The 27,202-nt window shown below is 36.8% G+C and overlaps 3 protein-coding genes across 5 annotated transcripts in view; 1 reads left to right on the top strand and 2 right to left on the bottom strand.

Annotated features, from left to right (window-relative positions):
* Positions 1–1,092: 1,092 nt before the first annotated feature.
* On the bottom strand, positions 1,093–1,801 carry LOC121734729. The gene has a single exon (XM_042125330.1). The coding sequence runs from the start codon at positions 1,672–1,674 to the stop codon at positions 1,141–1,143; it is 534 nt and encodes a 177-aa protein (XP_041981264.1). The 5' UTR covers positions 1,675–1,801; the 3' UTR covers positions 1,093–1,140.
* Positions 1,802–3,874: 2,073 nt separating this feature from the next.
* LOC121734633 (DNA repair protein Rev1) lies at positions 3,875–6,804 on the top strand. Its single transcript, XM_042125223.1, has one exon. The coding sequence runs from the start codon at positions 3,957–3,959 to the stop codon at positions 6,693–6,695; it is 2,739 nt and encodes a 912-aa protein (XP_041981157.1). The 5' UTR covers positions 3,875–3,956; the 3' UTR covers positions 6,696–6,804.
* Positions 6,805–8,247: 1,443 nt separating this feature from the next.
* Positions 8,248–27,202, bottom strand: part of LOC121734632 (tubulin-specific chaperone cofactor E-like protein) — a 32,791-nt gene continuing 13,836 nt past the window's right edge. Inside the window, exons 4-9 of one of the 3 annotated variants that reach the window (XM_042125221.1) lie at positions 26,476–26,575; positions 13,146–13,330; positions 10,587–10,718; positions 9,998–10,097; positions 9,431–9,580; positions 8,248–9,133 (exon numbers count right to left, since the gene is read on the bottom strand). In XM_042125221.1, the coding sequence (XP_041981155.1) occupies positions 9,452–9,580; positions 9,998–10,097; positions 10,587–10,718; positions 13,146–13,330; positions 26,476–26,575 (646 nt within the window). In that variant the 3' untranslated portion in view covers positions 8,248–9,133; positions 9,431–9,451. Of the gene's footprint in view, positions 9,581–9,997; positions 10,098–10,586; positions 10,719–13,145; positions 13,331–26,475; positions 26,576–27,202 lie in introns of all 3 variants that reach the window. The other 2 variants (XM_042125220.1, XM_042125222.1) reach the window with 2 other exon arrangements.

Genomic DNA, 27,202 nt, shown 5'->3' with positions numbered 1-27,202 from the left:
CGGTACAAGTCAGTGACATGTTTGGTTTCATAACTACATTCATTTTGTGATCCGCATTTATTTTTGTCTTAGAATGGCCTGACTTATCCCCTTTCTTGATTACAGTATGAGTGTTGGCCCAAAGAGTTATTTGCCATCAATATTGCCAAATGTGAAAAAACCTGACTTGTTCCCTTTCTTTACTAACCGATTCAATTATTATCATAACGTCTTATACTTACTGTTAAAAGATTTTTTTATGAAACATTTTAAATGTTGTTTTTTTAATTTGCTAGTTTATAATAACAATTTTATTTATAGTTTTATAATAAAAATAAACAAACAGTATTTCAATTTAGATTATAGTTTTATTAATCAAATTAATAATTTGCATAAGTTGCATCTCTAGCAATGGTACTATGAATAGTGTGTAATGTGAGATTGCGCTCCTGAGGACTGTACTTGTTTAATATTTATGTATTATATAATATGTAACTGTAGAAAATCTTCCTATTATTTTGTAGTACAATTAAATATAATAAATGATTTGGAAATGTGTAATTTTGTTTTTACTTTTTATCCTTTGAATACCCCACTGTTGTAGGTTTACCACACAATATAAAAAATATCATACACTAGCTCACTTTTTAGCAATATTCAATTTTTAGGGTCAATTTATACTAGCGCAGAGTCAAAGCAAATCAAAGCAAATTATTAAAACTGAACATAACAAATTCATTCTTAACTCCAAAGCGTTAACACTTTACGCACATATTACTTCAATCATGCTTGTGAAAGTGTATACATACACATATTTTTACACACAGATGAAACCAATTTCGGTTTCGTTTGACAGCTCGAGATTGTTGCTCTATTCCGCTAGGTATATTTACTTTATGTTCGGTACACAATTTTGTGTAAAATATATAGAAATAACAATAATTAATGTCAACGGCTTTATTTCGTAAATTTGAGTGCTAGTGGTTCGTTGCTATTGCCATATTTTAGTGTGCGAAAAGGACCAAAATTGAAAACATTTTGAAGTATGGGAGTTACGTTTCCTTAGTTTATTATTCATTGGGTCCATCATATTAAAACAAGATTTTTTTTTACTATTAGGTATATTATAATACTTATGTCTAATACAGAGGCAAAACACAATCAAATATTTAAGTTAGGTATACCAGTTCTTACACCTAAAGACACTTCCATATACTTCAGTATTTTTCTGGCAACAAATTGGGCTTCATCACTTTTTAATAAGTTTGCATTTAACATATCCAGTTTGTTTTCTAAACAAAATGTTACCACTTCACTTGAACTCACAGCCATTGCGTTAGCGGGAAGTCCACTTGCATTCACCAGCAATACACGCCGTATTCTCATATCCGGGTGGACATGCTCCAGCATTTTTCTCGCCCACTCAACGCAAAATAGTTTGCTTGTGTCCATCGCGATTATTATAAAGTCTATAGCAAGTCTGCCGGTTACATTGGATTGTCTCACAATATCCTCCAAGCTCAGTGAACGTAGGACGCCGAGTTTCCATCTGTAGTTTCCCCTTGCCTGGACGTCTGTAAGGGCCTCAGACAAGTTTTCTGCTACCTCTACGTTCGAAGAAACCACCGCAACATTGAGGTTCTTTTTGCAAGAGGTGGGACCAACCCATGGCACTATTGTTATGTCGTTATCCATCTTTTAATATCATAGAGGCACATTATGTGAATACCAAAAATCAATAAAGCTATAATTTAAGATGTAAAATGTAAATAAAACAACAAAATGATTACAACACCACAAAAATACAAATATTTTATGACCGTTACATTCTTCTTCTTTTTTTTTTGCAAATGACAGGTTGACAGATAATAAAGGTTCACGTACACAGACAGGCCTTACTGGGCAAAGAGAATGTAATATACTATAATACTACGTAACATTACTGGGGAGTGGGGTCAAGTGGGGTCCTGCCAGATTAGTCCGATTTGACGCGAGCAAATGTGCGAGGTTTCATAGGATTTCGTATGAAGAATTATTCTAAAATTCGTTTCTTTCGGCTCGTTCCATTCTTTCGGCTCTGATAAGTGTGCATTTACCTTAACCCATCAATCTCATAAGCTTACCGGTGAGCGAGATACAACAATTAAATTTTAAATATAGCTATATTATAATATTTACAAAATACTATTTGAACAAGAAACCTTCATATTCTGTATTTCCGGTTGAAACCATTTCAAGCCCTTAAGGGTTGCATGCCATAAAGTTAATATACCTAGCGAAATAGAGCAACAATCTCGAGCTGTCAAACGTAACCGAAATTGGTTTCATCTGTGTGTAAAAATATGTGTTAGTATATACTTACACAAGCATGATTCAACGTGATTTCTATGAGATTAAATTGTCAATGTGCGGCACGTGCCGATTGGACGTCAAAAAAAGAGTGCTGCTGTCATGTATCACACGTCTCTTTTTACCACGCAGTGTTACTGATAGTGACATCTCTCTTGCTCAGGCCTTTGTTTCTCTATTAGGCTAGGTATATTAACTTTATGGTGCATGCTCATCAGTCATCACTCATTAGTCATCACCGATCACGTTAAAAGATTTCTATGAGAGCAAAGTCGCGGTCGCCGCGGCTCGCGACAATATTATGGTAGGTCTTTCTGGCCTCTGCAATCTGCACTCTGCACAGTGCACTCTGCAGTGGCAGGATTCTAAGTTATATCTTTAGTCTATGGTCAAATGTCAAAACGCGAAATGTCAAAAGTGTTGAGTGTTGTCAGTTGTGTCATGTGTCTGGTGTTGTTTTTTATGGTTTTGTTTGTTGCATGAAAATAAACATTGCTTCACCAGACCTACAATTAGACTGGGTTGCACCAGAGGCGTGGGTAAAGTTAAAGTTATGGTTATAGTTAAGGTAAATTTAACTTTAACTTTACCCTTAACTTTGCCCGGAGAAATTGACAGATGACAGCTGATCCAACAAGGTTATACATGCGCGTGGGCGGGGGCGCTGCTGGTAAAGGAGAACTGTCAAAAATTGCGGTTTTTGTATGATGACAGCGTTAGTTCCTTTTTCGCCACATGCATTTAAAACCTTGTCGAGCTCTATGGTTATAGTTAAATATGGCGTCTTGATGGCGTCCATTTTTAACTTTACCCAAAGATTTGACATTTTGCACTGTAGTCAAAGTTAAAGTTAAACTTAGTTGGTGCAATCCGGTCATATAGAGCAAAGTCTATCTGTCAATACACTCTGACATTGGCAATCCACGAAACTGCCATTAAAGAAGAAGGAGGAGAGCTCACGAATTACTTCTTTATACAACTCGGGCGAGTTAACTTGACACCTGGCTTAAATTTTACCCCTCCCTCGCTTCCCCGCGCAGCACCCCGCTCTCGTCGTACGCGTCCAGTAGCGTTAGCATAATATCTGTTACCGTTACACGTGTGTTATTGAGTTTGCGTTTCGGAGTTATTTGTTAGTAGTTAATGGTTATTGTTTTTGGATTTTTGTTGAGTTTTGTTGTGTTATTTGTTAGTTGTTACGTTTGAACGTTAAATTTGTTAAGTTTTTGTTATTCGTATTAACGTTTGAACATTGCCGTGCGTCTGTGGTATGAATTAGCTACTCACGGAATATATTAATATGAAGCTAGATACAAATTATCGGACGCATCCATAAACCTCGTATTCCTGCTGGGGAACCCTTGGGCGAGTCCAACTCGTACTTGGTTAATACTGTGGTTAGTGTAGCCCTATAAAAATAACTAGTTACGGTAACGTAATTTTTTTTTTGAAATAACTTAAAATAAAAAAACTTTTTTTGCACTCAGTACTTAAGAGAAACGTCAATTGAACCAGGTGTCATGTTAATTCGCCCGAGTTGTAGCTTCTTTACTTTCCATAATGTTTCAATTCCCACTGTTTACGAACACAGTACATACTATCAAGACTTAGTTCAAGTATACAGATAGATGTCTCGAAGTGATGAAAAATTCCCCGATAATGGTTTTGAAGCATGGGGAGGATATATGCGCGCGAAAATTGCCAAACTTGAAGAACAATTTTCTGCGACCACTTCTAATGAGCAAATAAAGGTTTCTAACATATTTAATGGTGTAAGTATTTATGTTAACGGTTATACAATACCCTCTGCTGATGAACTAAAAGAATTAATGGCTAAACATGGAGGAGTATATCACACCTATCAAAGAAGTGAAGATTTTATCATTGCCTCCAATTTACCTGATACTAAAGTGAAGAATATGTGTTTAACGAGAGTGGTTAAACCAGAATGGATTACAGAATCTTTAAAGGCAAATCGACTATTGAACTACAAAGATTATTTACTTTATAGAAGTTCAAAATTACAACCAACATTAAATTTTCAACCAAATCTGAAAGGGGAAACAAAAAATGAAGTGCATTTAAAAAACGAAAACCAGGAAAGTGATTTTGCAGAGACATTTAATAGTAATGATCCATGTACATCAACTAGCACAAACTATTCTGTTCATAACAATTTACCTAAATTCAGTAATACTGGGAATACATCGACAGTGAATTCAAGTAACATTTCAAAAAATGATAAAGTGACAAAAAATGCAAATGATCCAAATTTTTTATCAGAATTTTACAATAATTCCAGATTGCACCATATATCTCAATTAGGCGCCCACTTCAAACAACATGTAAATGAATTGAGGGAAAACAGTGATTTTGTATTTCCTTCTCGGGAGGTCTTTAAAAATAGATTGAAGCAATCAAATATGAATAGTGAAAATGTTTTGTCATTTCAGAATAATAAAACCATTATGCATATAGATATGGATTGCTTTTTTGTGTCTGTGGGATTGCGATCTAGACCAGATTTAGTCGGGAAACCTGTTGCCGTCACACATTCTAAAGGTGGACAACCTAGACCAAAAAGAGAGGGTGTTGATAGAGCAACTGAATTCGGCATGTATAAACAAAGACAAGCAAAAAAGCTAAGCAAGGCTACTGGTGTTGAAGAGGAAGAGTTATATTTCGAGTCAAAAGTTGACAATGTATCTGAAGAAAATGACAAATTCAGTAGTATGAGTGAAATAGCCTCATGCTCATATGAGGCAAGAGCTAAAGGTGTTAGCAATGGAATGTTTATGGGATCAGCCTTAAAACTGTGCCCAAATCTACAAACAATACCTTATGACTTTGAGGGTTACAAGGTAGTAGCATTAACATTGTATAATACTGTGGCACAATATACCTTGGACATTGAGGCTGTATCATGTGATGAGATGTATGTAGACTGTACAGATCTGTTAACCTCATTAAATATAAGTGCACAAGATTTCGCAAGAGCTTTGAGAGAGGAGATCAAGAGCAAAACAGGATGCCCATGTTCTACTGGGTTTGGTGGAAACAGATTACAAGCTAGGTTGGCCACAAAACAAGCAAAACCTGATGGACAGTTTTTCCTCACAGCTAATCTTGTAGAAGAATTTATGTTTGGCATCAAACTAAGAGATTTGCCCGGTGTGGGTAGGCAAACATCACACAAATTAGAATCATTGGGTCATCTAACTTGTGGGTCTCTTCAAAGTCTAACTTTAGCAACACTTCAGCAGCACTTTGGAAATAAAACTGGGTCGCAATTGTATGATCAGTGTAGGGGGCATGATCCTGTTCCATTGTCTTTTTACACTGTAAGAAAATCAGTTTCTGCTGAGGTAAATTATGGGATTCGTTTTGAAAATAATGAACAATGTGAAAACTTTTTAAAACAACTTTCAGAAGAAGTACATTCAAGACTGAAACAATTCAAAGTTTTAGGTAAATGTATAACATTGAAACTTATGGTGAGAGCTAAAGATGCTCCAGTGGAGACAGCAAAGTTTATGGGTCATGGTTTCTGTGATGTTATTAATAAATCTGTTAATTTGCAAATCTCTACAGATGACTTACAAACAATCACAAGAGAGGTTATCACAATATGTAAAAAACAAAATATTGATCCAAAAGAAATGAGAGGTATTGGAATACAAATAACTAAATTAGAAGCACTCAATAATAAGCCTATGAAAGGCACACTTACAAAATTTTTTGCGGGTAAACCGGATAAAATTAAACAAACGAACACACCACAACTATGTTTACCAGCTAATTCTATGGTAGTTAAGAAACCAACTACACCAGTCAAAACAAAAGCACCATTATCTCCATTGAAGAAGTCTCCAATTATTAGCCGTATAAAATCCCCAACTGTGAAGAAAAGGGGAAGGCCGCCAAAACATAAACCAGTTTCATCCTCAAAAAATCTTATAAGTAAATTTTTGCAAGGACAATCGAGTGTGTCGAGAACGGATGTTGTTCACGAAAGCATAGCACAAGAAGAAAAGCCTAAAATAAAAGAGGAGAAACCTGAGGCAGCTAAAAAACCGCAGGGGTTTTTAGCCTTACCCTGGCAGAAAGTAAGGGAGTTATTAAGAGCTTGGTTTGATAGTGGGCAAAGTCCAAAACAATGTGATGTCAATTTAATTGTAAGTTATATGCAAGAAATGGTTATAAGTAAAAATTTAGAGACATTAAATATTTTAATAAATTTCTTGAGAAGAAGAGTTGAAGAAATAGATAGTCCTGAATGGTATAATGTGGAAAGATGTATTATTGTTGAAGTGCAAAGTGCAATGTTAGCAGTCTATGGAAGTAGATTATATTTGCCTAATAGATGATACAAAGTAATTTATTAAGATTATATTTTTAGAACTAAGAATTGTTTATTTAAATGAAATGATTAAGTACTTACATAAATTAAACTACAGATTATATTTGCCCATTTTATTTTCGTCTTTACTCGTACTACAAACAATAATAATATAGTGACCCTAAACTTTTAATACTGCCATGAAACCTTTTGTCATTAGGTAACACATAACATGTAACACATTAATATTCTGGTTTCTAAAATAAAATTAGTACAACATAACCCATGGCTGCATTGCAATGATCATGATGGTTAAGTAAATATAATTTTGCCATTGCCACTGGTTAAACTTCAAAAGACTTCAGAAGCATTTCAAAAGGTATTCATTAGTGATAACTAACGGCTGTTCCCAATATTTGATCTATCTCTGGTTTTGCCCTACTAGAGATAGGAATAGCTCACATTAGACATTATGCCGGCTCTTGATATAGGCGAACGCGTTGGCCAACGCGTCTGCAGACGCGTTGGCAGTGCGCTTGCAACGGCGTTTGTGAGTAATCCACACATAGGAAGGTCGTTCAGTATGCTTTGGATCGCGCCAATGTGCGGACGGATTCAAAATGGATGTTTAGTCGCTAACAGCTGCAGCTGTTTATTTATTCACAGCTTATAATTACTTTGTAAATGTGGACAAGAAAAAGTTTTTAAAGAATTTCTCAAAATAAATAAATAAAAGGCGAGAAAACATAACAAACAAAGAAATAAACTCACTTTTACATAATATTTTATAATATTAAAATAATATAAGTAATTATTTTATTACCTACTTATTATTTATTTAATTATTACATATAAAAATTATTACATATTATTATAATTATCATAACTATAACTCCGGGCGAACTGATCGCGCGGCCTATGTGTGGATGGAGCGCGAAGCTTGCGACAAATGTCTTTGATCTTTCGCCGACATTTCCGACCCGCGCGGCAAGCTCGCAGACGCGTCGGCCAACGTCTAAATACCTACGGCCAACGCGCGAACGCCCGTTCTACACATTGGGCCAACGCGTCTGCAGACGCGTTGGCCAACGCGTTCGCCTATATCAAGAGCCGGCATTAGAGACATTTATTTTATGTCAATTCAATGTTAGCTGCGATCGGTTGCATGTCAAACCAGAGATAGATTGAATATTGGGAACGGCCGTTAGTCATTACTGTAGCATGTGCTATGTGTAACAGATGCTCAAATGAAATAAAATAAATCCTATTGCGTAAATAAAATCACAGAAGTTTGTGCAGTATAAGTAGCTTTAAGCTGTACAATCAAATTATAAACTAAAGAAATACTTAAAGAAAATCAAGACTATGTCAGAAATTATACAAATAGAGTAGACACACTTGACGCGCTATTTCTTTCCCAATAATCCCAATATCTAGTATTTCTGGATATGACTAGATATATAAAGAATTAAAACGGTTTTTAAGTTTTAGATGATAATTTTGGCATCCCATAAAATATTTTGTTTCGAAACAATAAAAAAGCATGTTTGAATATTAAAATATCACATCATAGTAATTTTTGATTTTTTTAATAAGTAAGTAAATCCCTTTCAACATAAAAATAAAGTTTCCATAATTTACACAATGTTAAAATCACCAAGATTTCTAATCTGCCGCGTACTGACCAAGCAAGCAGCCTCGCAAGGCAAATCCTCGGTCGGACAAAACGTGCCTTTCTCGAGGCAAACGCACGCGCTGCCTCGCCCGAGCGTGCCCGGTGCCGCGGCCCGAGCCGAGCGAGCAGCCACGCAAGGCAAATCCTCGGTCGGACAAAACGTGCCTTTCTCGAGGCAAACGCACGAGCTGCCTCGCCCGAGCGTGCCTGGTGCCGCGGCCCGAGCCGAGCGTTGTCGGTTTTTGGCGATGCTCAAAGGTGCCTCGGTACGTTTGCCGTGTTCACTCAAGACGGTAGTTTTTTGCCTCGCTTTTCGTTGCGTGTTAGTTGTGCGTTTCAAGTTAAACTGAGCGTTGATGCTTGATAAGCCTCACGGTGGCTCGACGTTGCCGCACGAGGCAGCTTCGGATTAGAAAACTTACAGACCGAGGCCGCCTCGCGCGGCATGCGTACTGCGGCAAATGTCCGATGCTGCCTCGCGAGGCTGCTCGCTCGTACGCGGCTATTGAGTATGTTGCAGAGAGACCACATGCAAAATGCAGCCTGCAGGTGTGATTTTGGTTTGTAAAATAAAAAAAATAATTGTAATTTTGGCAAGACAGTTATAGAAGGCACTGATTAACTGAAGTCTGAACCATATTGCAGTAAAAAATCCTTTACACTATGGATGGAAACGTAACTGCCAAAGTTATTTCGGACTGTATCAAATAATGCTTTGGCACTATTCAGGGTTAGCATTATAATTAAAAAGTAATATTCTATTTGATTTTAAAAGCATAGAATGCTTTAATGCTGGCTTCTCACGACGCGTAATATTGCAAGCCGCGTCGCGCCAGCTTGAGCCACGTCGCCGCACGCGCCGTGTGAGGGTGGTGACTGGTGGCTTGAGCTGGCGTGGGCTGGCTCGAGCAGGCGCGTCCGATCCGATTGAAGTCGGTAACTTCAAAGGCGCGGCTCAAGCGGCTCGTGATATTACGCGCCGTGAGAACGGGTAACACGGATTCGCCTGTTGGCTCGTGCTGGCTCGTACAAATCGGCTCGGCGCGGCGCGGCTCGTGATATTACGCACCGTGAGAAGCCAGCATAATAAGAAAATGCATTATAGAATCTTATGAATTAGAGTTAGCGGAGATCGAGTGCTTGAGTTTGGAATCGATGATAATTTCATCTCCGGACCTGATGTTGTAGGAGTAGAGCTGCTTCGAGGGTATCTTCATCTCTTCTGGACCCTGAAACGGCTAAGATTTTGTAATATTCGGTTAAAAAATACTAGATGTGTTATTAAGACGATGTATAATTATGATTTATGTCAGATTCATTTAAATGGTAAGAAAATAAAAGTTATTAATACTAGATTACCCGTGATTACCGTGTTATTATATTATGACGATTTTATGATGATTTATGATAGATGCATTTAAATGGTAAATAAAAATTATTTTTACCCGACTGCCAGGAGGGTTATAATATAATGTACCTAATGGTAGTTACAATAACATGGTGTTGTTAAGTAGCACCCATAGTTGGTTTATTGTAGGTTAATAAAAATAATAACAAATTAACTGCCCTAACTAAACAATACTACTGCCGAATGCTGGAATTCCTCTGGTGTTATAAAGCGTACAAATACTGCAAATCAAATTTTAAATATTTACCTGTGAGTCTCTCAGCTCTTGGTCGACATAGAAAAGTCTCATCTTAGAAGCTGGGAATCCGGCCAGGCGTTCTAGGCGCGTTTTCAAGTCTGACACGGTTCTGAAAGTGATCAAATCAAAAATAAGTTTAACACAACAAAAAGTATTTTATTATACATTAAGCATTAATCCATACAATTGATAAATCATGGCGTATATTCGTCGATGTTTTATCGCGCATGCGGTGCCTAATATAGAATAATATGAGCTTTATGTTCGTCACCAGTCACCATTTCACTTTGCCCTTAAATAATTATTGTCAGTTGTTGCTAATTTGTACAGGTTATGGGGTCATTTAAGTTATGCCTTAATGTAAGTAGGGTTAAGGATATATTAAGTATTTTGCTTAGATTAATGATTGGTCTTCACTCTTCACCAACCAATCAAAGACAAATTATTAATCCTTCGATCGTGGATTCTTGGAAATCTATTGTTATTCTATTGTGTCTCGCTCACCGGTGAGCTTATGGGGCTTGATGGGTTAATATAAGGTATTTAGTTTACAATTTATCTTTAATAAGGTAGGGAAGAGAAGGATATTATTAAATACCTGTAGACATCGACGGTGCGCACCTCGCTGACATCGCCGCACGTGAAGGTGATCTGTACTCGCTTCTCCGGCCGCAGGTCCACTGACACGAGCGGGTCGAGCTTGCCGTGGATGCCAACCAGTTCCCAGTACCTAGAATATAGAAGAGAAAAAGCAGAATAGAAAAAACCTGGCATTTTGCAATATATTCTTTGCGGAAGGACCAAGTACGGCTAGGTATACAGTATGTGTTCGCAGCTAACTATTTGAGGAATAAAACAGTAACCGTTTCTATTTTGTAATTTGAAATTCTGCTTAATTTTTGATACATGGATCTGCATCCTACCAATTACCAAAGCTCTTGGGCTGCAAACGTCCGTAAAAAACTGAGTGGTGGAAACCAGCTACACTATCCCCCTTACCTTTAAAATAATAATAATAATAGCTCCCACACCGGTTTCGGTGACGGTGGCCGCCGGCCGGTTTCATTGAAACCAGGCCAGATACGCAGGAGTAATTTTATAGTGCCCAAGTGTGTGGGCAGTACACAAGAGCACTCTCTATTCCTTTACTCTCATAACCCGGTGGGACGGAAGACCGACACGACCGGCGAGAGATCAGGCGCAGGACCGACTTTTTACATGCCCATCCGACGCATGGATCATCTTACTTGTCAGACAATCAGGTGATCAGCTTGCATCGTCCTAACCAAACTTGGAAATAACATGTTTCCAACGCGGGAATCGAACCCACGACCTCCGCGTCAAGAGCCGCGCTCTATACCACTAGACCACGGAGGCGTTTTAAATAAAAAATATGTACCAACGTTATTTGGTCTGTCAATTGCATAGGAATCAACTTCCTCGATGGTACATATCGAATAACTATATCCAACTTACAAGGTCTTGAATTTGTCTTGCATATTGTAAAAGCCACATGAATAGTTATAACTAGTAAGAGTTCCTAACTCCTTTTCTTAGCTAACTTGACTAACTTCATACCAAAGTACAATAATGCTGTTCCCAATTCCTCGCTCATGAAACTAGCTACCGATTCCAAGAAGGCAATTTAGCACAAAGTTGAAAACAAACTGCCGATTTCACTATTCGTTATATTATGGCCCTTTTACGTATAAGTTGCTTGACCTCCTCTCGACCTAGAATACCCCCAAGCCAGCTGCAAGACACGAAAGGGACTAACTGTGTTTGCATTACAGAAATAGCGGAAATCTTATAACTGAAATGGTCTAGACGAGCCTTTCTCAAAGTGTACTCCGCGGAAAGGCCTTTTTTATTTTATTAATTTATTTATTTTGGGGCTACCCAAGCGATACACAAGTTGATGTTAGAAATGTCATCAGTTATCAGCATCCAGAGATAATTCATTCAAAGACAAAACATTATTTTTTGGAGGTCCGTCAAAAATGTCACTTCTTAAAAGGGTATCCCGCCACCAAAAAAGTTTGAAAACCGCTGGTCTTGATTGCAGAACAAACTTAGAATAAAAGATGTTACGTGCTGCGTTATACAACATTAGGATTATACTTTTTACGTTCGCGTCTAGATGCAATATTATGTTTCATCATAACACCTACACTCTACAGTCTACTCCTTTTAGGTATATTAGGATTTAGGTATAGAAGAGCTAATGATTTTGAACACGTACCTTTTTTTATGAAATAAGGAGGCAAACGAGCAAACGGATCACCTGATGGAAAGCAACTTCCGTCGCCCATGGACACTCGCAGCATCAGAAGAGCTGCAGGTGCGTTGCCGGCATTTTAAGAGGGAATAGGGTAATAGGGGAGGCAAGGGATGGGAAGGGAAGGGAAGGGAAGGGAATAGGGGAGGGTAGGGAAGGGAATAGGGTAGGGGATTGGGCCTCCGGTAAACTCACTCACTCGGCGAAACACAGCGCAAGCGCTGTTTCACGCCGGTTTTCTGTGAGCCCGTGGTATTTCTCCGGTCGAGCCGGCCCATTCGTGACGAAGCATGGCTCACCCACGTCACGCTTTACGCTATGGACTAGTGATTTGATTATTTATTTCACCGAAATACCTGTTCTAGTAAAGTTGTAACTTTATATTAATTATATTCGTGGGTACTGGTGGGTACCTACTATAAACAAAGAAGTGAATAAAAATATTTACCTATAGGTACGTAATTTTATACTGGCTTTATCAATGACACGAAAAGTGAAAAAAATACTGTTTGTTATCTAAAACGCCATCTTATACCATGTCCATTGTCTTCTTACTTAGGAATGTAGTAGCACTCTTCCTAATTTAAAAAAAATCCTACTCAAAAGACAAATTCATAAAAAAATTCAAACGGTGAACTGAGGTTCAAAACTCAGGGCCGGATTTTTATTTTTTATATTATCTATAGTATAGGCCACTTTAATTTTGCCGCCTCTATATACGAACTCCACCGCCCGCGCCATCCTAGGATGCTGCTGCCCCCCCTCCACTAGGACGCCATAGGATGCTGCCGCTCATAGGCCACGGCCTATAATACTGCCTATACATAAATCCAGAGCTGCAATAGAAGGTAGGTTTCAAGGCATTACTGGGGCACATACCTGTCAGGTCGGTCAGCCTCGGCCTTCTCCATGTAGTATCTGATGAAGGCTCGTTCGGCGGCATCCCTCTCTTCCGGTGGCACAGCCCCACCACCGTTCAGGGTCCGGATGTGGGGTAGTCGCGCCACCAAGAGCAACCGTCGCTCGTGCTCGGTAGACTCGAAACGCTCCCATAGCGGCCAACCCTGAAAGTAAGAAATGGATGCTATGAAATAGAATCTTCAAGTATGTTATAACTTATATGTAGAGTCGTTGGTTTAATTAGGTAAGCCTAACGACCACACTCAAAGACAATGATTAATTAGGTTTAATTTAATGAAGAATTCGACAGAAGTTGTATGGAGTTTATGTCAAAATCTTTATTAAATTAAAGATGAGTAATGATTAAGTCTCTCAGAGTGCGGAGTGCGGACACAAGGGCCGAAACTGATCAATTATTGGGTTTGATAAAAGAAGGAAATAAATAAAGAAGTCCCAAAGCAATGTTTGAACTTAGGATAGGTACATCTCTTCCTCCAGAATTATATTCCCCAATAAACTGAATAATAAACGAAAGCTGAATGTACATACATAAATTATGACTGCATTACCATAATATAGGTGCATAAATGTATTTCAATAGCACAACCAATAAAACGACGTAGAATTTACGGCTATGATATCATTGCTACCCGGAAATCCAGGTATAAAAGAAACATTGTACTGGTCCAAAGGTCTATATAAGGTCGGAGGATATACAAAACAGGTTTCTAGGCTTTCAACGATCACGATTCCCATACATTATAAGATGCCGCATTGAATAGCTTCTTCCAAGGCTGCGTCCGTCCCATATAGGGAACACAAAAATTAATAAAAAACGTGTAGGACTGTCTGCATCCTATTTTCAACGATGGGAGAGTAATTTCAAAGTGAAAAGAATTGGAAATGACAAAGTAAAAGCTACTACAGCACGACGTCTGGACGCAGGAATCAGGATATCTTACATTATTGCCTTCCGCGTTATTAAATAGTTTATCAACATACCGTTAAAGTTACAATGGATAATGAACAAAGAGCTAATGATTTTGAACACGTACCTTTTTTTATGAAATAAGGAGGCAAACGAGCAAACGGATCACCTGATGGAAAGCAACTTCCGTCGCCCATGGACACTCGCAGCATCAGAAGAGCTGCAGGTGCGTTGCCGGCCTTTTAAGAGGGAATAGGGTAATAGGGGAGGCAAGGGATGGGAAGGGAAGGGAATAGGGTAGGGGATTGGGCCTCCGGTAAACCCACTCAGTCGGCGAAACTCAGCGCAAGCGCTGTTTCTCGCCGGTTTTCTGTGAGAACGTGGTATTTCTCCGGTCAAGCCGGCCCATTCGTGTCGAAGCATGGCTCTCCCACGTATAAAGTACCTACTACTTTCTAGATGTGGAATATTCACTTGACCCTTTTAATACGTCTGATTCATAGCTCCCTTTGTCAGCAACGGTCGCGTGAACTCGCCTCGCTAATGCCCGAAAACGGAACACGGAAAGCTTAAGATAAACTAGACTTGCAATGCCGCATTGCAATTAATTAAACTAATGAGAATTTATGCAATCCTAGTACACAACAACATTAACCTACATTCCGAATAAAAGTGTTAAAATTACAAGGTTCGTACAATTATTGTAGGACGACCAGCGTAACGAAATTCCAAGAAGAAGTCATTATTGTCCGGATAATTATTTCGCTTACAGACGAACGGCACGTGTCGACGGCACGTGTCGGCGGCAGTCGACGGCACGTGTCGGCGGCAGTCGACGGCACGTGTCAGCGGCAGTCGACGGCAGCCGTCCATTGACCATTGAAGAACAAATCAGACTTTCCATGAGCCATGTTCCTTGCGTCAACCATTTTGATATGCATTGTGGCCTGCGGTTTGGATTAAAAGATTTAAACTCTTTGAACATTATCTCTTTAAGTTTAGAGACATCCTTTAAAACGTATAAACATGCAACACCACTCCAAAAGAAGCCATATTTCACACCACAAACTGCTACGCATTAATAGAATATTATAAAAGCATCACGCCAGCGAATTGGGTCGCAGGTGGCCGGAGTATAAAGTTACGAAAATCGTTTACTGACTCGGTATAATGGCCGAAAAGATTATATGCAGCTTACAGTAAAATACGCAATAAGAAATTGTTGCTGCATTACAATTTACATACAACTAAGTATTAATCTGGATATAAGTTATAACGAAACTGTGTCGTCGACAGTCTTTACGATAATGGTAAAGAAATCATTATAATATTCTTATTTCTAAAAGAACGATCATAATAAATTTCATCTAAATTCTAAAGTAGAGAACTTGTCGAACTTATTCTTTCGATAATAATATGCGAGCCTATCTTTACAAACTTAAGCCTGGGACTTTAGGCAGTATTTTACTTGCGAGTTTCTGCAAGAACGATCCTAACATCTTCGACGTAAAAATGCTATCGGGGATATCAAAACTTAGAACATATTGTTCTTCTACTGGTTTTCTTTAAAGCTTCTGAGTTCTGATTCGTCACCCGGATGTTTATTGGGGAGGCATGAACTGGCCCGTGAAGTGTGGGGGTACAGTATGCCACTCGGTATCAGAACCGTCACGATTCATTAATTACAATAATATGCATTATGTTGCACGATTCAATTTCTCGTATACGAATGCAATGTATTGTTTTCGGTTGTGAATTATCCGACTTCACAGCTGCACCTCTTGAATTGATTTCGTGGAAAATCATGAAGGTTTTCCGCATAGATGTTCTTTGAATAGGTACATAATCTGAATGTATTTTGAATTTCTTCAAGTATAAAAGTATAAAATCATTAGTATTCCTAATTAAAAGATTGGGATTACTCTATCTCTTTGGATATACTCTATCTCAATCATCTTACCACAGTCAAAGCCACTAAAAGTGAAAAAATAAAAAGAAAAATAACATTACAAAAAATATTAACAAGGTAACATTCAGAATAATAAATAGCACGAGCACATTGTTTACTCAGAGTTGGAATTGTGCAGCACTTGGGTATAATGGCGGTAAACAAAAGAGTAAAGTGTGCGCGGAACGTGACAAAACAGTTTCATCCACATTTGTTTACCTCAAACCTTTGTGTTTAAACAATGATAGCTCTATTAGAGGTGGAAGGTGAAATTCATTCGTAGAAATGTGTTCTAAGAAAGTAGATTTTATTCCCAGGAACCAAGGTCGAAAAGACTACAATAAAATAATTGGGATCTGATGGAGGAAAGCTAGAAGTCAACCTTGTATAAAAATATAAGCCCAATAATGATAAACCATTCAATTATTGAACCACTGCCCTAAAATCTCTGTTCCTTAAATCACATCTCAAAACAACCAAACATGAATGAACCAAAGCTTGATAATATTCTGAGCAACGTATAATATCTTAGATACGAGAAGTTTTTGTGTCAAACAAAAGGAGCTCTCCAATGTTCCTGAGCATAAAGGCCCATAGACGTGAATATCTTGCAAAATCCACGATGCACTACTTTCAGGTATTTCCTTTACAACGATAAGTCGTGTTTATTTGTGAGGGGAGTTTTTGGGTCAGGCTGAGGACATGCGACGTCAATAGTTCAAGTACCTTTATTGAATTATATATTTAGCCAGCGTGTAAGTGGGGCCCCTTCTAGCTTTAATACAATTATGCCTCCTTTGCTCCTAAGGGATCTAAAAGGGGCATTGCGAAATTTACTTGCGTCATTCAAGAGTTTTAGGAAAGATTTTCCGAATGAAATTAGATAGGCTTTTTTAAGCAAACCATGCAATTTAAAAGTACACAAAATCCTCCGATGTCTAAGCCAATTAACCTAACTAGGAAAGGTCTCATCCATGGCCGTGACAAAGGGCGCCAGTAGAGGTGTGGGTTGTCAATGCGATCGACCGATGCAGGCTGAATCACGGAACCAGTTCAAACCCAACACAGTTCGTCATACTAACGGAAATCGTCATTAAATCACATGTATGGTTAAAAACAGTGTCAAACCTGTACGTTGAACCTTAGGTAGTAATCGGACAAAGGTTTAGCATGTTTGTGAAGTTTACAGCGAACAAATTATTATTTTAGCGACATCCTTCCTTTTGGAGAAGTTTTTAGGAGCTTATCTTAATATATATATTTCTTGTGTGCGTGTGTATGTGACTGAACTCCTCCTAAACGACTGGACCAATTTTGATGAAATTTTTTGTGTGTGTTCGTGGAGATTCGAGAATGGTTTAGATTTACAGTTTGGTCTACTGGAAAATGTTTTTTCAATTAATTTCTTATTTATAAGGAGTTGTTGATTTTGGAATGTTTTACATTAGATCCGGCGGACGGCGCTATCATCGCATTCAATATTATTCTATTTCAATTTTAGTTTGTCCTGACAGATGGTGCTACGATTAATTTGAAAAAAATTTTGTTATTCAATTCATGTGCTGATTAAAATATTAAATAAATAACACATAGGCTACAATTTTAACCGACTTTCAAAATGGGGGAGGTGTTATGTTCGTTTTCTTATATTCAACGATTACTCCGCCGTTTGTTAACCGATTTTCAAAATTTTTCTTTTGGTATATAGGGTATCATCCCAATTTGGTATTATATTCAGAAAAGTGGTGATCTGATGAAGGATCCATAAGTAATCGAGGGAACTCCTCAAAACTTATAGGGAAACATATGGTGACTTCGGTTTCGTGAGAAGTATTCTAAGCATATGCTACCAACAAGTAAGATTTTGCACCGAGGTATACCTGGTATACCGTGGTTCGGAAGGTGCTGAGAGAATTCCTGATTCTTTATAGATACAAGTTTGGGAGTTTCGGCGTTGTTTTAAGAACAGAAAGCATATGCTACTATGCAAATTACATTCTTCATCATCATCATCATCACTACCATATTATACCATTTCATAGTCTTTTAGATCGAGACTCGAGTTTGTCAAGCGATAATTAAAAAAAATCTATATCTACCTAATATTATAAACCTGAAGAGTATGTTTGCTTGAACGCGTCAATCTCAGAAACTACAGGTCCGATTTAAAAACTTATCTCAGTGTTAGATAGATCATTTATCGAGTAAGACTCATCATTTATCGAGAAGGTTATATTATATTATTACTCTAAGACTAATACAACAGAAGAAACTCAGAAAAATGTGGGAAAAACGGGGGAAATATTTTTTATGGGAAAATGTAGCTACGGATTCTGTAAAATTTCTAATTTACGCGGGCGAAGCCGCGCGGGACATCTAGTAACTCATAAATAAAGTACTTCGTCAGCTATCTTCTTAATCTGCCTAATTGCTGATAAAGATAGCTATTTATTCATTGAATCAAAAGTAGTTGATAATTTTTTTTGGAAAAACAAAGAATCTGTTAATTTATACAATATAATATGTATAAGTAACTTGCATGCTTTGGTGCTGCTAAAAATATACCTAGACTCATTATACAATTATTATCATTACTGGTATGGAAATAGCTATTTACAATGAGGAAGATATCTAATTGATAGTATATTAGATGTCATTATAGCCATTTACCTCTGATAAGAATCCACTACAGTTACGGGTAGACATATAACTTGTTAGCCTCGAACATAGCTTGTCCAACGAACAATGAAGCTGCTACCTTATAATTATGTTGACGGTAACTTGGAAATTATAATAATCATCATCACTAGCATTGCCACCACTTAGTTATAGAACTTTACATTATATGAGAAGGGTTTCAAACTTTCAACAGTACAATAGTACTGTACTGTACTGTAACTGTACTAATTATATTTCAATGGTATATCTATTTTTTTCATTATATTGTTAGCATTACAAGTAACAGATTTAATATTATGTTATAGACCTTCCCATATCTACCGATACATAAGTCCAAATTCTTCTTTTCTGAGGTAAATCTCTACTTGCATCTAAATCTCTAAGCGTAAAAAGGTCATCTACATAAAATCAAAAATATTCCACGTTCCATCTAGGTTTATTGGATTAATAGGGATTTAATATCCACTCTCTGAGATTCCAATCCCACATTTTACTGGAAAACCCATTACGTTGGCGACGAGCAAATTGAAAGCTTAGCAAATATACTGAAGGTCTCAGCCTCGAGTCTGACATTTCCCTTCAATGGAATCACGTCTTTGGACCGTATAGATATTTACATTGAAGAAATGTAGGGCATACTATTATGTATATTATTTATGGTCGTTTAGTTTTGGATGGTTAGTTCTATGTCGATGTCTTATTTCATTTAAATATTATTTACAGTCACAATTTGGTTTTTTAGAAATCATATTCTGAAAAATGATAATAATAGTCTGTAGAGTTTAATTTTCCATTGAAACGCATGTTGTAACAAAGTAACTAAAGTATATCCATTTTTTCGTAGATTGATTTGAAAGGGATGACACTACGATGGTGTCACTTTTTAATTTATTCACTTTCTTGACAGACTGTAAACTAAAATATTAGTAGAAGAGTAATTAAATAACTAAACTCTAGAAACCTTTACTACTAATATAATGTAACTCTTCCAAATTAAACTCGGTAGCAATGTAACAACACAAATCACAATCGGTTAACCGTGTCGCAATATTACGTGAATCGTGTTCTAGATATAGTACATAATATAGCACTAGGTATGTCATTCAAGGCGTTAAAAACTGCAACACTTTCACGTGCCTCGAAGCGTGACAGAGAAGTGCGTAAAGGAGTAATCGTCACCTATATCTTGTATCTGCATCTCTAGCAATCGTCTTGTAGTCGTTCGGTTTTCTATGAGCCAACAGCGTAGTGACCAATGCCTCTTAGGCCGGAATTAAACCATTAATTCGCAGTGCTGACTAGTCAATGTTTAATTGAGACATATCCTCTAATTATGTTACTGCAAACGGAATCAGTATAGTTACGATAAAAACATGGACAATTGCAGTTGAAGTAACTATGACTGACTATAACATCACGATGTCACAATGGCCTTGTCACAATAGACATAACGACCAGTAGTTCGACTGCAAAGAGACGGACAGGTTTCAATATCTGTCAAATTCGTCGGGTTTCACTAGGATTATGAACGGAATGTGCCTCGCGCTGGCTGATATAATTTATTTTTAAATATTTAAAATAAAGATTTCAAAATTGGATTCTGACAATTTTAATCGCATGTGCCAAAACACAAACAACAATACGACCAAAGAGGAACACGTCCAGCAAATATGTCATAGTTTTAAATTCGTAGGTAACAAGTTAACAACCCTAGCGACGATTTTCGTCATAATACGTCAAATTTAAAAATTTCAACATCAGTTCTAAGACGGCATACTCTATCATTCTGTCTACTCTGGCACGTTAGTAACATAGAATATCATTGACTCTGGCCTTGTTGTCCTTGATAACGAAACATAGTACAATTCTTATGAACACCCGTCAGATATTGTTTCGAAATTCGGATTCCATTAGACAAGTTCTAACTTTTTATACGAGGGCCAAGCGTCAAGTTATTTTACTAGAATTCAAAATTATTTTACCCCTGTCAGGGCTCATATATCGATGACATAAGGTTCAATAGACGCCATTTCTAAAAGGTCTGTAGTAAACAAAGGCAATAAAAGTTTCAGACTTGAGTCACAGTTTACATTGAGGAGTTGGAGGGTTGGAAATACAAATGCGCTAGACACCACTTGGTACTCTCATATCGTTTTTCAGGGTTAGTCACACAAGGGACGATTCTTTCACAAACTTTTTTATATTAAAGAAAAATGTAAGATAGAAGTATTTACTCGATGATCTAAAGTTGATGCGCCAGCAATAGAGAGTAGAGATCTATTTGAGAATGCCATACCACAATATTGGATAGAGTAACCTAAATAATTTTTACGACTTATTAAGCTTAAGCAATAAACTACAATACGGAGTTGACTTTTAGAATTTTTAACCGCTCAAAAAGCTTGCTAATGGCTCTATTTTTTGCTTGTATTAATTGCTTGAACACTTGGGGATTTTGTGGTGAACTTTTTCAGGAATAGCTCAAGCCCCAACGTTTAGGCTATTTTCCAGCTTCCAGACGCTGTAGTCACAAGAGGGAAAACTACACAATGGTTCAAAACTATTATTATTCGCGTAAACATAAGCAATCATTAGGACTACATAACAGTAAAAAGAATACTACGAATAATAAAAACTAAGGAAACGTAACTCCCATACTTCAACCGTTTTGAATTTGGTTCCTTTTCGCACACTAAAATACGGCAATAACAACGAAACACGTCTAACACTCAAATTTACGGAATAAAGCCGTTGACATTAATTGTCACTTCTATGTTTACACAAAATTGTGTACCGAATACATGCATACAGTATGCATGCATACAGTATGCATGTATTCGGGTGACGTTTTGTAGACTGGTGGACAATTTTTTTGACACAGTTACTCTTTCTTAGTTTTTATTATTCGTAGGAAGAATATATATATTTTTATGCTTTTGCGCATCATCATACATAATTTTATTGCTATTTTGACGGAAACAGACTCTGTTCTAACTATTAGCGTACAAGAACGAACATCTTGGATACGATAGTAACGCGTATAAAAAGCGTTGCGCAAACGCCGCGGTCGGAACTAAAACCGGCGGACCTTCACCCAGTTGCGAGATCCCGAGGGACGTCACTCACTGCCCTAGTAATAACAGTGGTTTATCTTTAACTTCACCTTCGACAGATTTAACGAGAAGATTAACATTCCTACTAAAGTCGCTGGAAATATAGATTTTTAAGTTTTGACCACTAGCCCCAATGATATTCTATGTTACTAACGTAACTAGATTGGAAGTTTACGGTAGCAACGCGTTGCCACTTCGAAGATGCCTGCAGGCATATCTCACATACATAATGACATAACGAATATATGACTTGACATTGTCTTTTGAACAAAAAAGTGGTTACGCATTTCTCAGAATCTTTTGTAAGACATTGCTACTCTAGTATTTTAGAAACTCATTGATTAACCCATACCTTCATATATTTATCTATAATTGACTGTTGGGTAACTGGTATACATATTACCAGGGTGAGAAAACAAGACATGCCAATATTTTCAGATGTGTGAAAGATACAAGCAGCTTTCGGTAATTGGACTTTCTCTTTGTCTGGCGAAGTGACATTATTATTCATTTTTTTGGTATTCATTCTTATGACAAGTATGTTGGCAATTTTTAAAAGTTTATGATGTTTCATAATTTGCAGTAAGTAGAGTTATATATTATTATATTTAACAAAAAATTAAAACCGACTTCCAAGGTAAAAACAATAATAATATGAACTAAAAAGTATTAAATAACTCTTACTCTATAATATTGCCTTTTTCAGAATTTGTCTAAATCTCAACTATTTCTGTACATACTACTTTGAAGTCGGTACCAGTCCCAAAAAATTCAGATATTCTGACATTGACTGAACTCACGATTAAATTAGCTGGTACCGACTTCAAAATAATGAAGACTGTAGTATGTACAGAAATAGTTGATATTTAGACGAATTCTGAAAAAGGCAATATTAAAGAGTAAGAGTTATTTAATACTTTTTAGTTCATATTATTATTGTTTTTACCTTGGAAGTTGGTTTTAATTTTTTGTCAAAAATAATAATTTCACTCTTTTTAGTTATCTACAAGATAAGGCTTTATGCGCAAATAGCCACTACGAATGTTAACTATTTACATTATGTTACTGTAAGCGAAATGTGGTAAATGCTTGCAGTTATCTAAGCGATGCTACAATTTCCAAACTTTTATCTTTAAAGGTTCAAGAGTTCTGTTCAGTGTCTCTGGGTCGAGGGACACCTTCGTATGAAATTTCACTTATTTGTAACATATATGTTTAAGTTACTAGAAACAACTTTGCGTGTTTTAACAAATTTCTAGGATTTACCTCGACTGCTCATAGATCCCATCATCAGTTCACCATTTTCGTAATTGTTATACAAAATTTAGATTATATCCTATACAACAACAAGAATTTTAATAAAAATCGGTCCATAAACAGCAAAACAATCATCAAACTCGATGCAAAATATCACGAAAAGTACGAAAAGTACCACTGATTGGGTCATAATGTGATGACCCATGGTATAATTATAATTGTGATGATGATGATTAATCAAATTGATATATTGGCTTATGCTTTCAGTGGTTTAAACACCGCAAAAATCCCCGAACCTTTATCTATAAGGATTTAAAAATTCTGTTGGGTACCTTCGGATCCAGGGTATAACCTGATGTGAAGTCTTACTTTTTGGTAGCATGTGCCTCGAATACTTTAGAAAAAATTGAAATCACTATATGATTCCATACAAATTTAAAAAAATCCCCTCGATTACTCCAGGATCCCATCATCGGATCACCACTTTTGTGAACATGGTACCAAATTCGAGTTAAACCCTATACAACACAAAAAGAATTTTGAAAATCGGATCACAAACGGCTGAGTAATCGTTGAACATACAAAAAAAAAGATACATACAGCCGCACGCATTGTTTTGTCTGAAATAAATGTTTTTCATTCATTCATTCATTCATTACCTCCTCCTTTTTGGAAGTCGGTAATTATACTATTCTCTGAAATCATAATTAGTCGAATGTTTCTTTGGAAATCATCATCAAGTATAACAATTAGCAATATTAAACATTTCCAACCATTATCTGTTTATGTGATTGTAAGTGTGGTTAGTAAAAGTAGCCTACTTATACTCGTACTTGAGTACCTAACAGCTATACGTAACAACGATAACGGTCGCGATAGAATCCCTGCAAATTATCTCATCTATGATATAATAAACTGTCTTCCTACGAGCGCCATTTTGATCCTATAAATTCTAACGAGGCTCGTGCTTTTCCTATAATTTACTGCCATAACTGGGTCAGATTAAGTGAGCTGTTGTTTGTCATCTAGTGTTGTACAAGACTAGTGATGAAATATTCGCTATTTATTAAACGATAGTCGATAGCTAGTTAAGAAGAGGATTAATTTAATTGCGCCATTAACTAACTTTCTGTGAGTTGGGCTCTATATTATGACTTATGAGTTATGACCTATTCTTAAACATATTATGTTTATTATTACCATCCATACTAATATTGTAAATTCGACAGTGTCTGTCTCCTCTTCACGCCCAAACAATGAACAGATTTTACTGGGTATGGAGATACTTTCAGTGCCGGGAAAGGACATAGAATACTTTTTATGCCGCAACAATGTACGGTTCCTGCGCGATAAACTAATTTTGGCGCAACGGAGTTGCGTGCGTTATCTAGTACTTTAATAAAAGAAAATACGAAAAAAATACTGATATCCTATTATCGATAATCACATCTCTACATGAGACTGTGACTCGTTAGTAGTGATGCAACGATTGGCGCTTGTAATTATGTACGCGATAATAGAATCGAATCACCTAGCTATCGTTATGCGGATTTGTAGAATGCATCGACGCATGTTCGATTCTTTGTTGTTATTATGATCTTATAATACAAGCTGTACGGATGTTGAACCAAACGAAAAAAGATTGACCCTCTATTGAAATTACCCAGCAAAATGTAAACCTAACCCATCATTATATCTCAAAATTTATTTAAGATGTATCCTTCTCTCGTGAATTGTTTGGACGGCTTTAAAATCTACACAATAAGTAACTGGTGATTGTATTATTAGTTGATTATAGAGTTTCTTATCAGAGCGAATGAAGCGAGCCCTAGTATATCCCACAATGTTTACATTTTGTAATATACTTTGCGAAAAAAACTATCACGCCTATTGATTTGTGCTTTAACATATTATAAGTAAGTAATTTTTATTTATATGTAAATGTGTTATCATCAGTCAGTCAAGATATGACGACGCGAGCCCTCAAAAAGCTCGGCTTTTAGCTAGTTAAATATTCTATAATATATAAATCGTCTGAAATCATAGCTAGTGCCAATCAAAGTATTGCGCAGTACAGTCCTTTACGAGGCAATAACAACACAAATATTTGTATAAAAATGCTAAAAATTGTAAACATACGCCCAACACGCAATATCAAGATTATAATGACGAAATAAATGAGATTTAAAACATTTTCAACACACAAGCAGACGATCAACAAAATATACACAAAAATCAGCGCAAGGTCGACTTTCGATATGTATCCGGAACTACCAAGGTTTACTTATATAAGCTAACGCTGCACGCTTCACATTGATGTACAAATTAATAACTTTTCTGTAATTAATAATACAAACAATAATACAAATTGTAAAGCATCTCCGTTCGAAAACAAAACAGTTATGTGGGATGAAAACAAACTAATAGCAGACAAATCTACATAATTGTGGAACGCTTGGAATGGAGTACGAGCAACGGCATCAATAACACTGTCTGGAGTCTGAACCACGGGGCAGATCTGCTTAAGAGGAGTCCACACCGCCCTTTTTTCCATACAAACGTTGTCCCCTGTTTCCTCCCTGGATAATGCTAGTAGAGTTATAATTTTTTTCCTGAATATCTACGGCCACTAATACAATGTCCCTATGTTTTCTTTTTTTCATAATTTAATTATTAAATAAGATATGAACGTTCAAAAACCCAAAAAAATGGCCAGATTTTCCGCTGTGTTCAAACGTCCAGAAAACAGATTTGGCTAGAGTATACAAAAAAAAGCAAAACATAGGAACACAGCTCAAGCCTTTTTTTAATCTTTAATGAAAAAAGTACTTAAATCGGTTAAGTTTTGGAGAAGGAATCAGGGGACAACGAATCGTTGATTTTCTGCAGTTGTCTCTATCGCGTTCTGCGGTATGGGCTTGAGGTAAGGGAGACAGCTATAGATATTACACGTACTTTTTTTTCATTTCTCTAGCCCCTGGTGTATCCTCTTAAAGGTATGGAGAAAAATTTAATGGTGTGGACCATTGGAGCTAGACGTTTACACGCAAGCTCCATTAAATAGGTACCATTGGAATTTTCTGAAAGCCTTTTCTGAGTGCCGGGAATTTGGCAAGTCGACCCATGGACTATGGAACAAATTTGTTCCTAGTTGGTTTGAAGAAAAATTCAATAGACCATTGGAGGTGTTCTCCAAAAATTATTATCTGGAATATTTCAAACGGACTCACCTGTTATTATACCTCACCTTCTATAACGAAGCGAAAACGAAAAAGTTTCGGCTAAATGGCCTGACGATGATTTTATCGAAACCGGTCGTGTGAAACATAATTGTTAATTAATAAAAGTGGAAAAAGTGCATGAAAAGTGTATATTATTACTCACCTGTACTCGCAAGTTCTTGAGTGCTGGGAATTTGGCGAGTCGATCCACCTCGTCCCACGTCGCCAGCCCCGTGTTGTTCAGATTCAAGAACCGCAAATGTCTGACAACAAACAATATAATGTTTACAACAAACTATCACCATGAGATGTAGTAGTAACAACTAACAGCTAAACAGTCTATAGCTGTTGATAGGTAAGAAAGAAATAGGCATTCTAATGTTAAGTGCCAAGAATCCCCGGGCTCACTAAAAGGTTATAAAAAAATATAATTTTAGAACCAGGTAAGTATGACTCTATTCGTCAGAAATATATTGTCTAACATCATCAAGTTAAATCTTTAATTTTCCTAAAAGCGTTAGCGCAGTAAATATAAAAAACAAAATCGAAGCGTAGCACAATGTTAAATATAATTTTAAATCACTCTAAAAAATATAATATGCTCATTATTATTACGAAATATCTTTTGATAATCGAAATTACGCTTTACCTCGGTCGGGGGTCAATAGCGAACGGAAATATAGTTATTAATATGGCATTGGGCACTTATATAATTGGTTACACTATCTGAATTAAGGCCTTCGCCTGTTTATCTGCGTTGATGTTAGATAATTACATCAACATCCCAAAAAAGGTAGGAAAGAAGATACTACACAGCTAAAAGCTCTATTATTTGCCCTTTTAACAACTTTCGCTTATCATTGTTGAGTCTATGTCATACATAAAAAAGT

The sequence above is a fragment of the Aricia agestis genome, chromosome 16 (assembly GCF_905147365.1).
Source record: "Aricia agestis chromosome 16, ilAriAges1.1, whole genome shotgun sequence".
NCBI classification, from domain to species: domain Eukaryota; kingdom Metazoa; phylum Arthropoda; class Insecta; order Lepidoptera; family Lycaenidae; genus Aricia; species Aricia agestis.
Note: the sequence above shows the minus strand (reverse complement) of the source record. Positions and strands in the feature narration are given on the sequence as shown.